The sequence below is a fragment of the Pteropus alecto genome, unplaced genomic scaffold (assembly GCF_000325575.1).
Source record: "Pteropus alecto unplaced genomic scaffold, ASM32557v1 scaffold311, whole genome shotgun sequence".
Lineage (NCBI taxonomy): Eukaryota > Metazoa > Chordata > Mammalia > Chiroptera > Pteropodidae > Pteropus > Pteropus alecto.
In genome coordinates this window covers 1,925,478-1,941,281 of record NW_006431916.1, presented here as the reverse complement: position 1 = coordinate 1,941,281, position 15,804 = coordinate 1,925,478, and the positions used below count along the sequence as shown (strand labels likewise).

General features: G+C 29.9%; 1 protein-coding gene and 1 non-coding gene across 3 annotated transcripts in view; both read right to left on the bottom strand.

The window, feature by feature from the left end:
* The window catches only part of ACAP2 (ArfGAP with coiled-coil, ankyrin repeat and PH domains 2), a 125,775-nt gene that overhangs the window by 23,692 nt on the left and 86,279 nt on the right, over window positions 1–15,804 (bottom strand). The window contains exons 9-13 of one of the 2 annotated variants that reach the window (XM_015600309.2): window positions 13,567–13,641; window positions 8,727–8,839; window positions 4,612–4,632; window positions 1,530–1,581; window positions 135–235 (exon numbers count right to left, since the gene is read on the bottom strand). In XM_015600309.2, coding sequence (XP_015455795.1) covers window positions 135–235; window positions 1,530–1,581; window positions 4,612–4,632; window positions 8,727–8,839; window positions 13,567–13,641 — 362 coding nt within the window. The remainder of the gene's footprint in view (window positions 1–134; window positions 236–1,529; window positions 1,582–4,611; window positions 4,633–8,726; window positions 8,840–13,566; window positions 13,642–15,804) is intronic. The other variant, XM_006906162.3, reaches the window with a different exon arrangement.
* On the bottom strand, window positions 12,702–12,865 carry LOC112473679. Its single transcript, XR_003044128.1, has one exon. It is a non-coding gene; the product is annotated as a U1 spliceosomal RNA (small nuclear RNA).

Here is a 15,804-nt window from a genome sequence, read left to right as displayed (position 1 = left end):
CTTTTAAAATACTTTTTTCCTCTTTAACACATATCACCACAAGTGAAATACAAATCTTTCTCTACTCTGAAAAGTTCTTTGAGACAAACTATAAAAATCCAAAAGCAACTCTCAAATTCTTTAAGCCCACTCACTTTGTTGGAGAGACCACCTCAAAGCAGAACCGTCGTTCTATGTCCTCACAATGTTTCACTGTGCAGAGCCTGAGATCTTCCACTACCACAGTAGGGTTATCCTACAATAAGGAAACACACCTCCCGTATTTATCAATCTAGGTTTTAAATACTACACCAATAATAACATACTTAAAAATATTATTTGGAATAAACAGTCTAATTTTAAAGATTTACATTTTATCTTATTTTAGATTAGAGATAGGAATTAGCAACACAGATATAACTATAAAGGTAATTCTTCCCTGTTAATAATTTTATCTGTCTCATAAAATTGCTGTATAAGGATTAAATGAAATAGTTTAAGCTTAGTCTAACATTTAGTAGGCGCTCAAATAAATTTTAGATTCCTGTTTATTTTCTTTCATATCCATATGCTCTTGATTGCCCCCTCACATATAATAAAAGCTACTTTCTTCCAAAAAAGAAGCCTTGAATGAGTCGTTTTAAATAAATGAAAGAAAAATAAGAAGCCTACATATTCTTCTTAAATACCTAAGAAAATGAGAAAGGTTTTATCATTTTCTAGTACTTAATAAAAATATAAAACTAAAACCAACTTTATCAGAGTAGAAAAAAACCATCAACTAATTTATTAGTTAGACTAAAGGATTGTATGGAAAAAACCTGCAACCACAGAACCTAGCAAGTAAATTCATATTCTGTCATCTCAAGAGTAGAGTGAATCTTTAAAATTTACAGTTTGAATATATCATTCATAAAGGCTAACTAGGTAAAAATCAAGTAATAAATTAACTAATGGTTCATTTTTTTCTAATTATTTTTAACATCCTCAAGTCATATGTCATCTCAGTATGCCTTTAAAAATTACTCACCCTTAAAATTAAGGTTCAGGAAAACAAATATATAAGAACAGTATTAACGAATTTAAAACCCTTAAAATTTAGGTTCAGGAAAACAAATATATAAGAACAATATTAACGAATTTAAAGGTTTCTATTTAAATTACTTTAAGGTTACATTTTAATGTCATTTCTACCCTTTCTGTATTATCACCTGTGGCCTTAAGATGACATTTCTTAAAAGGCATCCTTTTCTACAGCCTCAAAATAGTACTGTGGAATGGTAGTGTTATTACTGTCACACAGCTAGACAAAGAAACATATGAAGAAAAAAAATAATAATACTGAGGCACAGAAAAATCCATCTCAAAGCTAGGAATTAAGAATTCAGGATTCAAAATCACTCTGCTTTTAAGTATCAAATGTTGATACTTTCCACTTTTAGTCCTACTATGCCCAAACATAAAACTAACAAATGGTAATTTCACACACAGGAATATTAAGAACTAGGAACTCAGTGGGTTTTCACTTAATTACTTAACAAAACACCTACCTTAAATTTTTTCTGGTAAACCAACTGATTGTTCTGTATTGAGAACCAGCGTCTAAATAAATACAAAACAGATTTAAGTTTTCATATATATAATTCATTTCAGTTGTTAGAAATATTTGGGAAAACACTAGAAAATCAGTTTATAGTAATTATGTTTTGAGAAGTACATTGTTTTGTTTTGCTTTATATAAATTGATGTCAATGAGATAACTACTGAAAGTAAAGAACAATTTTAAACAATTTTAAAACCACAGAGTAGGAAAATAAAATTACTATATTTTGATTCATTTTTAGTCAGAAATTTAAATCCTAATAAAAACTTATATTTTATGCTATTACCAAATAACTGTTTTAAAATAATAATTTAGTTTTTTGAGGTTCCTCAAAATAACCAAAATCTTTCCCCCAAAACAATTGTTTTTATTATAAAGTAGAAGTAAATTTACATAGTAAATAAGACTATCCATTTGTACAGAGTAAAACGTTGAAATAAATGCTTTGTTTTCAACCTTTTTTGCAGCTAATTCAGCAAGTGTTTGATTCATTAAGCAAAACAGAAAATTAAATCATCATTTTACAACTGCTATCAAACAGGAGATAATCGCCAATTCACTTGGCCTTATTTTCATATAAAATTCTTCTAAGCAGATAAAGTTATTACTAAAAATGATTCTCTGTTTATATTGTTCAGCTCATTATTGCAAATTTCTAGGTAACAACTGACTTCAATCTTCTTTAGAAGAAAAAGCTCAGCTACATACGGCATATTTACTAATTCTAACTTATGAAAACAATAAAAGGACCTAAAGACTTACAAAAAAAAATCACAGCCAAAAGCCATTCATAAAAGGAAGCAAAAATTCTCATCAAGCATGAAAGGTAAAACAATATTTGAGTCATTATTTTAAAATTAGTTTTATGTGAGATGATTTCTATTATAAATATTAGTTATTAATCTATTAGCAGATAGAGATTCTACCTTTTCATTGATATTAATACAAAGCACTAGAAATTGTATTGAGACATATTGAGAATTTCTATTTTTAAAAATTAAGTTAATTCTCCAAAGCTGAGAAAATGATTGGATGCTTTTCTATTTTTAAACTAGACAGATAGTTAGGTTTTCTTGCTACTTAAAAAGGTATCACCTGTACCATTAAAATAGAGATTTGTTAAAATAGCATCTAGATAAAACCAAGTGGGTTGCCTTTAAATGCCAATCATCAAGAGGCAGGCTAGAAAAGGAAGAACTTCTGGGTTTGTTTGCTTTGGGACACATAGTTGGTTAGAAATGTTAAAGGAAATACCTACAAACAAAGAAAATGGTGCAGCTCTGCCACATGGAATGACATGCAATGGAAACAATCTCTGATAATGACTAACGTGTTTTTTTAAAAATCATTTGAGGTAGGATGAACTACATCTTAATAAAAATTCTTATGTTTTATAACACAGTAATCATATTATGTAATTTGATGAAAAACTAAATAGAGGTTTATTGCACAATGGAAAAACATTCATATAACCATGTAAACTTTTCATGCTTCTGAGGTCTTCAAAAAATAAATTTCTTTTACTTGCTGCATCTTAGGATCATAACCTTTAAAAATAACAACATACTAGATAAAAACTTATGTTTTTTGTCAAAGGCCATTTCCTCTGATTATTAACTTTACAGATCATATATATGATCACATATGTATTTCTGAAAGCCAGGTCCCCTGCCATCTATCTGCTCCTGGTAACATTTTCACATTATCAGTTTTTGTACACTCAGGAAAGACGCTAGAAATTCATCTTAAATTAGCAACGCCTCTGAAGTAATAAAATCATACTGTATCTTAGAAAAAATTTTTCAATTATTAAGATCTTTATCTTATGACACTACTCCCCTCTTCTGCCATTAAAAAAAAGGAAGAGAAAAGAACTAATCATACCCATTTATATTGATCAAGACTTCAATCAGGTAAGTAAAATAGAATATAATTTTTAATTTCTCTTAGAATAATCCTAGTTATTATTAACATTTCTAATAAAAGGAAAAATGAGACAGTTCGTAGCCTATGGAATATAGAAAAAATACTTAGTATTTTAAGCTCGTGCTACGTGCAGTTTGAAGATACTTTAAAAGTTAATTAAATTAAAAAAAATTTGGAAAGCATTGTACTGACAACTACACTATATTCTACAAGATTCAGAAGCTGGCCACAAAGCTAAATTATAAGAGTGCTTTAAAAAAAGAAAATTTCTTAGTTCATTAAGAAAAATAAAACACTATATTTCTCTCAAATTGAAATAATAAAGATTTGAGACCAAAATATTATATTCATAAACAATTAAATATTAAATTTTAAATACCAACGAGAGCTTTCCATATGACAAAATTGGGAGTGGATATATTAAAAAAGTAAATCAAGTATCTTTTACCCCATTTGATCACCACTAGTCCCAGAAATGCACTTGAAATCAAAAACATGAGTAAAAGTCAAACTTCTAAATTGACAGCTTTGTCACTAAAACTATACAGATAATGGATTCACAAACACATTCAGATAAGTGTCAAATAGGTAAATGTTTAACAAAATTAAAAGCTTGAACATGTATGCTCCTTTATTTAAAATTCAATTTTAATTTTAACAGGGAAAAAGACCAAAATGGTCAAACAAATAAACAAACAAAAATCTAGAAACCGACAATGTTTCCTTTTGGCATAACTAATATGGTTATTATCAAAGGGCACTAATTCCTAGTTACTGTCTAAATTTTTGAAAAGCATTTCCTTGTTTATTTCCTTTTTTAAAAAAGATATAAAGGTATTCATATTAATCAGTGTATGTCTTCTTTAACTATAAACATATCAAATGTTCTTCTCCAGATTAAATGAAGTTGAGGAGCCGGGCAATGAAAAGTTATAATTCCATTCCTCAGATAAGATGTTTCTATTTTCTTCCCAGTTTAAAACGTAAGAGACTTCATATCCATTGCAAGTAATCCAAGTGAAATGCAGGTTAATTATGAGCTTTCTCGTGCCAAAGAGGAAACTGGAGTAAGGTGGGATGAGGGGAAGAAAGCCATTTGGTACCTGATATGATCGAGCTTTTTCCTGTCATGTGAAAAAATGGGGCAGGATTAAAACATAAGGGAAAGGCGGTAGAAGAATGAAAACGCAAATGTGCAAAATAAGCAAAGGACTAGCATGATATGAAAATAAAGCAAGAATTAAAGGAACAAGCTTAAGCTCATAACCTAACAAAACAGTCAAAATTATCGGCTGTATTTTATTTACATATTATACACATATGCATTTGTACAACTAATTCCAACACTCAGGAACCTGAAATGCAATCTTTCAGAAATATTTGAAAATTTTCTTTAAGTATTAAAAAGTTCTGGTAGGACTTAGCACAATTGGGCATACCTCTACTATTATTTTCTGCCTCTATCATCACAGCTATTAAATATAGATAGTACTTTTCCTCATCTTAATAATCTGTTCTTTATATATCACTATAGATATATCTATATAAACCTAAGACAAATAAAAACTTTTCATAAGGGAGGTGAGATCACTAATTAAGAATATCAAAGATTATAAAATATTATCAGCCAAATAAACCTACCTCCCACCTGCTCACCTCCTTTTCATAAAATGATAGCAGAGACTCGAAGGCCATACATAAACAGAGTGTAGTTTTAATCTACATGCATACTTATTTTAAAACAAAGAGCCAATAAAAATAAAAATTTATATCTGTACTAGCAGCATATAAAATACTTTGCTCTAAGAAATTATATAATACAGTTTATACTTTCAGCTATATTTTCTAGTTCAATAGACTGAGCATAGCACATAATTATGCAGCTTCTTTATTAGTTTTACCAGCTTATTACTAAATAATGTTACTATTTAATTATTTTCCTTGTTTTGTCATCCTTTCTGAATTTCTCATGAAAAGCAAAAGAGAAACACAGGTAGTAGTAATCCATTTAGCACTGATTTGAGTCTGAAGTGAAGCTGTCACATTGAGAAAATGCCTGTTACGGAAATATGATTTTGGTAGGTCTCACATGTCTTCAGAAAAATATATAGTATGGACGTATAAAAATCTTAAGAGAAACCAAAAACTAGAAATCTAAAACCAACCAGAAACAAAATCAACAATTCACATAAGACATAAAACGTTTCACTTCTTATGCTACTTCAATCACATCATGCAAAATTATCTCTTCAGTTAAATTTCAGATTAAAAAATAATGCTTTATTTTTATAAAGCACAGGGTCAGGTTTTAAAACTATCGGCTATTCCTAGCCAAATTGGACTTTCTCTCAGGAAGAAAGTCTTTTTAAAAAGTTGATTTTGAAAATATTATACACCACTATTCCATAAAACTATATAATGGCAAATTTGCATCATATCATTGGTACCTAAAGGTGACAACGAGAAAAGTTCCCTAAAGCTAATCCACAATCTAAAAAACAAACAAACAACCAGTAGACAGAAAAATTTCTGTCTCAATAGCTGGGTTCCTGGATATTTAAAGTTAAGGCACAAATATCACAAATATACATTCTTTTATTCAGAGGCTAATAGACTATATTAAATCGAGGTGGTAAAGAACTAATTAGAAAAGTAGGTTAGACACTAAAATCATATATAAGTAAAAAAAAATTATTTGCAAGTATTTCCTGAGATTAGATTTTTTATAAACTTTATATAAAAAATTTAGATACATTCCAAACTTAAAAATTGAAAAGAAGATAATCTAAATAATATCTAATGAATTACTTTCTTTCCTCTCCTTTTTATAGTTACTGACCTATAACCTAGAAAACATTTAAGATTTCTGTTAACAAGATTTTGACTTTTGTTTTTGTTTGTGAAGGTTTTATATAATGTTTATATGCTCTAGTCCTACAAGTCTCCTTTCAGTGTTTTCATCAAAATGTTCTTTAAAAGCACATGAAAATGAAATTAACTTGCTATCCATAACTTTTCCTAATTATGCAAATGGACTAGGAAGGTTTATTAAAATAGTTTTTAAGCTATTTTCTAATAGCTGAAGTTGTATTTTGATTTATCAAAATATATTTGGAATTTCCTTATCAAGTAAAAAGAAATGCCAGGTTTTGCATCTCAATTTTGTCACAAACAAGTAGTGTGACCTTGAATAAGCAACCATGTCTCTGCACTTCCATCTCCTAACTAAAACTTAGGGTGCTGAACTACAATCTATGATTCCAATCAATAACTGCCATCCCACTACATATAGATGGCGTCTCCTTTGTAAAGTAGCCTTATTGCTAAAAGTATTATCTTTTTCACTTTGCAAATGGTAGGTAACATGTCTACCTTGAGAATTTAAGTTATTCCCTACTTGATTTTAGTTATATTTTAATATCTGTACCAATTAATAGAATTCATGAACAAATTTTAAAAAAGGTCCATGCTTAAATCAAAACTCATTTTCCTCTACTATCTGAAACGGCAATGCAATTTTCCACTAACACTTACTGTGCTTCATTTTGAAGTCTGAGATCATTTTTCATTGGAGTATCCACGGAAGTTCATTTCATTTCTTCTTAACATAATGGTATAGTTTCTATGGATTTATTTTATTTTCACTGTGGTAAACTTTAAGTAGGTTGTTTTGAAATCTGAAGGTTAAAATTCAATTCTAACATTACCTCATGAAGCCATATTAGTTGTGATATCTTTATTATAAAATTTTATAATCACACTGTTTATTTTAATTTTCTACTCTGGCTATAGAAATTTTCCAGGAAAGGCTTAAAAGATTATTTGTGTTAATTTTTATGGCTTAGAAAACAGAGTTTTGATTTTTCATTTTCACTTTACAATACTTAAAAACTTTATTTCTAACCAAACCATTTTAGTTGGTCTTTCTATATTCATATATTATTTTTAAAGTTCTACATAATTCAAAAAGGCTTACTATCAGATAAAATCATTATTCTTTCCAGTTTACACTCATTATCATGTAAGAAAAATAATTTCGAATAAAACACACCATGTACCATTTAAACAGTTAGCAATATCAAATTCTAGGGAAATGCTCAATAAATCACTGATATTTGAAAATATCAGTAAATGTTTTTTCTATATAACCTCATCATCAAGAAATCAACATAAGTGCACTAGGAACCCATTCCAATATACTGAATAGTCAAAGCACAATCATTTCCATTTAAACAAAACTGTACGCCAAATAAACTTACCAAGAAAATTCTACTTACTTTGCTAATTTACATTTAAAAAAAAAACAATCTTCTCTATCATTAAGTAAATTTATATCCTGTTCAAGAACTAAACTATATATATTCAACCAACAATATAATAGTAAATCAATTAACAAAAACCCAATACTACTCTCAATTATTATAATTTTTCTGACTACTTTTATGTTTTGCAATAAAGAGAAAAAAAGACCAATCACTGCTACTCAGAATGATGATCCTGAGAAAACCTAATCTTTTATTTATGCCTTAATGTCTGATTTTATTCTACCATATTAGCACGTGGGAAAATACAATATAATATTTTATACATTCATTTAACAGATTGGATTAATATTTTATAAAAATCAATTCAGCAAAAAATAGTCAGAGTTCTTGGTAGCTATCAAGTTTAGAATAAGGGAACATCAGCTGCCACACACACTTAACATATAAGAACAATCCCATTTCCTAAAACTCATGGTTAAAGTTATCTGCTTAAAATTTATAAGTAAATACTAAGTAAAAATGTAAATAAACATTATATAGGGGAGGAACACAAAGGAAAAAAAATGCTCACTTGGTCTATTTACCCATTATGTTCAACACATAATTTGTATTGTACAGATCTATTTCATAACAAATATGAAAGGTAACTAACATTCAAATTTACCTATTATAATGGTCTAGTCACTACAGACGAAGCATTATAAAAATTCTCTTGGCTTCTGGGTTTAAACTTTGCTTAAATTGTAGAATTTAGAATTAGCATTGTCATTTTTCACTTGCTTCTTAGGGTCCCCTCCCCTAGAAAGGCATCTTATCTTCAAGGGATTGGATTCAGGAAAATTACTATGGATCGTGAATTTGGAGAATTATGAAGGCAAGAGTTGCCAAATCAAAGGAAAAGTCAGAAAACTGAGAATATGGAAAGATGGAGACTAGTATTTGAAATATATTACCTGTTCCAAGTTTTGAAGGCATTGCTGGCTCGTTTGAACAGATATCCTTCCATAACAATGCCATTTGCAGCATCTACATTATATTCTAACTTAGAATCATCACTGGAGAAATCCTAGACAAAATAACACATTAAAAAGTTCATATGATTTGAATAAGTTCCCTAGACAATATATTTATTCTAGAGAAACAGCTCAAATGGTAGAAAAGCTTTGTATTAAGATAGTTATATCAAAAATGTTCAAAAGAAAAAGGGGGAGCTAAATGTTTACTAGAAGAATGTTTCGACATATTAAAGTATTTTAATTTAGTGGACTATGCAATAATATTATCTTGATGATATAAAACACAGATGATTATACAGAATATATGCTAAATGAGAAAACAAAATATAAACTATACAGATATATGCTGTGATTAAGAGCACAAAATAATATGTTTACAAATAGACAAAGAGAGCAACTAAATATTATATAAGGTGCTATGCTTAAAATGTTTTCATATTTTCCCAATATTTTGTGGTGATATGTGTGCTAACAAAAAAAGGGAATATGGATATATTTAATTGGGATTATTTAAATCTACCATTATTTCTAAATATATTATTATGATGGTAGTTTTTAAAACTAGTAATAATTCCACTATATGGGAATTTAGAAATAAGATGACATTTTTTTTCCTAAAATAAAATTTAGTTTTGCAAAGGATAAGAACCACAGTTTGAAGTGGGCATGCTGAGCTTACTTTTTTATAAGGACTATAGAATCACTCATAATCTTCTATCATTCTAATCATTTTAATATTCACTTTAATATTCACAAACTTTTAATTTTCTTCCAAGGATTCGTAACTTTTGAAATCAAAAATTCTATATTTAAAATTCTTCCTGATGAACTACCAATATAATTTGAACAAAACTACAAGATTGCTGCTATCCCCAAATTAAAAATCAGTCTTAGAACTTTCAAAATTACTGCTGCGCTGATGATCAAAGATGGAATGCTATCCTATTAGGGAGAGTAGTAAATTTTCTGTCTTGAGAAAGATTTAGACAAAGGCTGAATGACCACCTGCCAAGATCTGGAACATAGAAGTCCTACACTTAAGGGAAGCAGAGTGAGAGTGACCTAAGGGCCTTCCGAATCTAAGAGTCTACAAAGATAGAAAAAGGAAATAGACTAAATTCAGAATTAAAAGCAAAAACTCCTGGCATGTCTCAAAATTTAACCATAAACATATAATAATCTAAAATAATAAAATGAAACAGAAAACGTAAATTACTTACTATATTTCTTCCTACTTTTTTCTTTGGAAAAAAATCAAGGAAACTTTAATTCCCTCATTTAAAATTTATTTGAGGCTATAATTGTCTTAATTATGCAGACAGGTTTTAAGTCAGCAATAGATATAATTGAGTTCGGCAACATTCTAAAGGTTTCATTTATGATATCAGCAGTTTTTTAATAACCTCGACACTACTTAAACATCAAATAAGACTTCCTTGAAAGTGCAGCATATTATAGGATTCTATTTTCAACTACATTTCTTAAGATAAATTAACTCTTCAATTTAGTTACTATTGATATCAAATTAATATGTTATAGTACTTAAAATGTTACATGATTTTATAATGAAATCGACTAATAATGTTGGATAGAATATATAATATTAGAATTTAAATATATTGAAGCTCCCAAATTAGAAGAGCATACTCAAAGGCAAAAGATTAAGTAAAAATTTAAAGCCAAAGAGGTAGGCAGAGCAAAGAAACCAGTTTTTGCTTTAAGAGCATTTGTCTCATAGGAGATCAGGAAGCTTTGGTGTGGGGCCCAGGGAATAAAAGGCAAGACCAAGATTGGCAAGACAAGAAAGACCTTTATTACCACTTCAAGATTATGCTGGAAGTCCTAACCATCAAGATAACAAACAAAAAGCAAAGGACTGGAAAGGAAGAAATGAACTATCATTATTTGTAGATGATATGACTTTGTATGCAAAGCATCCAGAAGAATTCAGAGATAAATTAGTATTAAAGAGAGCTTAACAAGATTACTGATTATAAAATCAGCATAGAAAAATCAACTTTATTCAAATACATAACAAAAGTAAACAGCAAGAAAAAAATTTTGAGATAACATTTACAATAAGATTTATAATGTGTCTAGGAATAACTAACAAAAGATGTACAATAAAATTATCAAACTTTATGAAAGACATTAAAGAAAACTTAAGTAAATGGAAAAATATTTCAAGCTTATGGATTAGAAGATATTATAAAATAGAGATATCAATTCTGCATTGATTCATAGATCCAATGCAATCCCAATCAAAATCCCAAAAGCTGTTTTATGCACTTTGAAAAGCTGCTCCTAAAATTTATATAGAAATGCATAACTTAGGCAATTCACTTTTGAAGAAAAGAAGGTAGGAGGCTTTGCTTTGTCAGATATTAAGATATATTGTAAAGCTAAAATAATTAAGACAGCACAGTTTTGGCATAATTAAGACAAAAAGACCAGTGCAACAGAATAGAGAGCATGAAACAGACCTCATGTATATGGAAATGTGATGTACAACAGAGGATAAAACACACAGTAGTAGCAAAAGTACAAACTTTTAAATAACTGATTCTGGGTCAACTAGCTACCAATGTGAGAATAAAAAGAAATCGGATTCTCTACCTCACACCATACACAAAAATCCAATTGCAGATAGATTAAAGATCTAAACATAAAAGGCAGATTTATAAACACTTAGAAGATTATACAGGAGTTATATCTTTATGATCTTGGGTTGGAAAGAATTTATTAAACAAGACACAAAAAGACACACACAAAAATATAAAAATAAAAAAAGATTTATTTTAAAAACTGTGTGAAAATTAAAAACACATATATCCCAAAAGGGTATTTATATCAGAATATATGAAGAATCTGATCAATAGTTAGGCAACCTGATGGAAAAATGGGAAAATAACTAACAGATATTTCACAAAGAGAATATCCAAATGACAACAGGCATGGGGGAAGTGCTTGAGCTCATTTGTGACTAAAGCATAAATTAAAACTACAATGAGATAGCATATCTACCCACCAAAACTGGCAAAAATTAAAGACTCTCACAAGACAATGAGGTGGCAAGGAGCAATGGGAACTCTCACACAGTGCTGCCTGCCGAGAATGGAACAATGTTTGGAAAAACAGTTTACATGAATGTGTGTAGCATCATTATTTCTTTAGTTGATCAAGTTCAATTCTTAAAAATCTAAATAATTACATTAGACATATTTTCCCTTAATTTTGAGTTGATTGGATCTTCTTTTCCTTTTTTTTTTTTTTACCTGTAATGCGGCCTTGTGTCAGCATTTAAGGGCAGAAAAAAGGTAAGTATACATAATGAGCAAAAATAGCATTACTTTCTTTAAAGGAAAACAGTAATTGACTATTATTTAAAATCAAAAAAATTAATTTTAGATTTAATAATCTACGGAAAGATATTAAAAGATGTATAATATTCATCAAATAATTCAGTTTAAGCACATAGTCACACGTTTCTACAAATATCACGATCTCTTGTTTTAATTAGAAATGACTGGTCCCAATTTTTAACAGTCTTTCCGTGGTAACGTCATTAACTTACTCAACCAAAAGTGATTTAACCTTCAGCAAAACAAAACATTGAGTTAGTCTTACCTGACTATAGCTAGAAGTAACTAATTTAAAGACAGTGTGGTAGACAATCTTCTTTTCTTTTTGATTATTAATAACCCATCATCAACAAAGTTTTTCTTACTTTTATTACTGATTCCACTTTCATTTTTTCCCACTGGTATGTTCTATGTCAGATCTAGTTTACTGGTATTTTGAATACTAAATAAATCATAACAAAAGTTGATCTGACTGCTCAAAAGCAAGGGAACAGATTTCTTAAAGCAATGCTAGAAGGCATGTTTTTTTTTTTTTTTTTTTTTTTTTAGGTAGGGAAAAGTGCAAATGCAGTCCCCCACCACCACAAATTATGCAGCTGAGTTTCTGACATTTGGGAAAATCGCAAGGGTCAGTACATCCAAAGTGCAATCGAAAAGCCTTAGCCCGGCAAAACCACTTTTGTAATCACGGCATCTCCCACAACAGGTAAGTATGAAAGGCATCTTGTCACATACTTGTATTATGACACCCAACCTCCAATTCTTTCCTTTTATTTTCAGATTACTATACAAAAAATGTTACTACCTATATAAAGTAAAATATTATTAGGGAGTTCCGGGTGTTTCATATTGAAAGCTTTTAGCATGTAGAAATAAAAACTAGTTTCATATTTAAAGTTTTGTTTTCAAATATATTTTTCAAATATCAGTTTAGCTAGGCTTAGGCAAATTAGCAAGAAATGTAAGTGAAATGTCAGCATCACATGCGAGATAGGGATTGCTGCCTTAGAGTGACTGAAGCTGGAAAGTCTATAATACCAAACACACACATTGATGCTAAGGTGTTCTCCACCCCCATCTCCCCACCACAAAGGGGTTGGTGATATCCTAACTGAAACACCATAAGCAGTGTTTTCTAACGGCCACTTTTAAATTAAAGGCCCTTAAAAGATTGACTTTTTATAAACTGGTTTAAGACCAGGGCTTTCGAATATTTTGATGTAAAAGAATAACAAATGTCTGAACATTTGAAAAATATTTTACTTTTCACAAAAAAGGAGGAATTTATCTACACAATTTAATTATTAAAGCAACTCAAAAGGATTGTTCCAACACAATGGTATCTTGCTGAAACCAATAATCAAACAATTGTGTAAAATGAGAATTAATCTCCTTTAACTTCTCCCTTCTAATACCTTTTGTTGAATGGTGGAATGTTTTTGCTCCATCTCTCTTTTCTCTTTTGCTGCATCTACAACCAGTCGATCCAACTATAAAAAAAGAAAAGGAAAAAATTATACAGACCCCCCAAAAAAGTAAGTTTATTTATTTTTAATCAAATTCCCAATAAGTCACTCATTTTAACTTAAAAAGGTATTTTGGCTACAATTTTTCAATGGAAGTTCCTTTTTTTTCCTTAGTATCAAATCCTCTTTGAGTAGGTCTGTAACTCCTCCAGGGAAAATGTTTCTAAGAACAGTCATGGTTCAAGCAAATGTGACAAGAGGCCTTGTCAAGGACACAATGATAACATGTTCACTCCCTGAATAAGAAAAATGACTCTAGCTTAAGTTGCCCACTGACCCACTCGGCAATTCTGGTAGTTACAATCAAAGATAGAAAAGATTTTTTTCCAAAACAGTAAAAAGTAGCAACTAAGCTAGTGTAAGCCAGCTCTCTCATATTTAATGTACCAAGACTTCCAATCACCCAACCTCATGTTTTCATGTTTTCATGTTGGCTTTCTAAAGTTATAATCAAATCTAAAAGGTAGAAAAATAATTCACCAGATAAAAGAGAAAGCTAAAAAATAATAGTAATAATAATAGATTAGTAATCATTCATAAGACTAGAGTATAAAATCGCCAATTTTTAAGATTCTTTTTTAAAGCTCAAAAAATTTATGAAATCATAAAATCCCATTTCTTTCATATTCCTTTCCATCAGGAAAGATAATTTTTCATCAAAAGAGAAGTATCTGATTTCCAGTATTATGACAAATGCACTGGCTTCTTGAACTCCTCTTTGCTGGAATAACAAGCAAATGGGTTATAAAATACTCCAATATGTGGTTCTGCTCTTCTAGATTGTGATGCATGTCATTTCATCTTTGAACTCCCATCACCTGTAACTCACTAATGTGTAATAAATAAATAGATAAAAATGTAAATATCAACAGGAATATGGAAGATAAAGTATTAAAAGTCCAAATGTTTTAACTGCTATCCTTTAAAAGCTGAATTGAAAATAAAAGTCATCTTAAAAAACTATTTGATCTTTTATTCACTCTCTATCACAAATGTTTTTTTTCTACAAGAGAATAATTCTGGCCACAGAATCTTAATATCCCTGAATAGTAAATAAAGAACTAAAACAGAAACTATCACTATTATAAAATATTTGATTTAGATGGTAACTACACAACTTTACCATAGGATGTAATACATACATAACTTAGTAACATGTTATACTGATTTAATGAGTAATGCTGGTATGTGCTACACTATGAAAAAGTCTGTCCTCAGTAGTTTCTTATACTGAATAAGTGGAATAACCATTATGCCAGTTTTATAGCCTCAACAGAATGGCATGTAAATATTATTCATTCATTCGAATTGAAGTGCAGTACAAGGCAATCCCCAGGATTCAAACTAATATTTATAAACTTCAGTGCATGTACCTCCCACACAGTACTGCAATGCAGTGATGGTTTTCTGCCTGTCAAATTGGTAGTAAATTCCTCTGCTGCATCCCACCCTACTGCTATTGCAGCAGAAAGGGAGAAATCTCTCACTCTACTGTTGGGGCAGAAGTACAAAGAAAAAATATTTTTCAACTTGGAAGACAGTGGGGGAAATATGAGTTGGAGAGATGTGAAGACTAGCATGCATACCTTCCAGATGCTGGGGGCTACATCAGGAAGAAAGAGCTTGGAGCATACCAGGATATGTCCCATGTCTCTATTAGTGTTGAATAGTATAAATTTAACAGCTCTTATAACTGGCTAGGTGCCCATAATCCTCTATCTTGTTTTGAATCCCTTGCACACCTACTACCTCAGATATCATCACTTCTCTTTCTGCTTTTCAACTTTTGCCATTCCTATAAGCTTTTTAATTTATGCAAATCATGCTACCTTAAATAAAATCTTCCTCCAACCCATAATTTTCTCTAGCTACCACCTTCTCTCCTTCTTTCCTTCACAGTACAACTTCTTGAAAATTTTCCCCTGTTCTCTACTTGCCCTTTTTATTTTCACCTGCCCACTGTAATTTAGCTTTCTAATTCTAAATTACAAATTTAGAATTTCTGCCACTAAGATCCTCAACCCTCAGAGAGGTAACAAGTAACCTTCTAGTCACTAAACCTGATAGGTAGTTCTCAGTCCTAGGTTTACTTGATATTTGAACTGATAACTACCCTCAACACCTTTC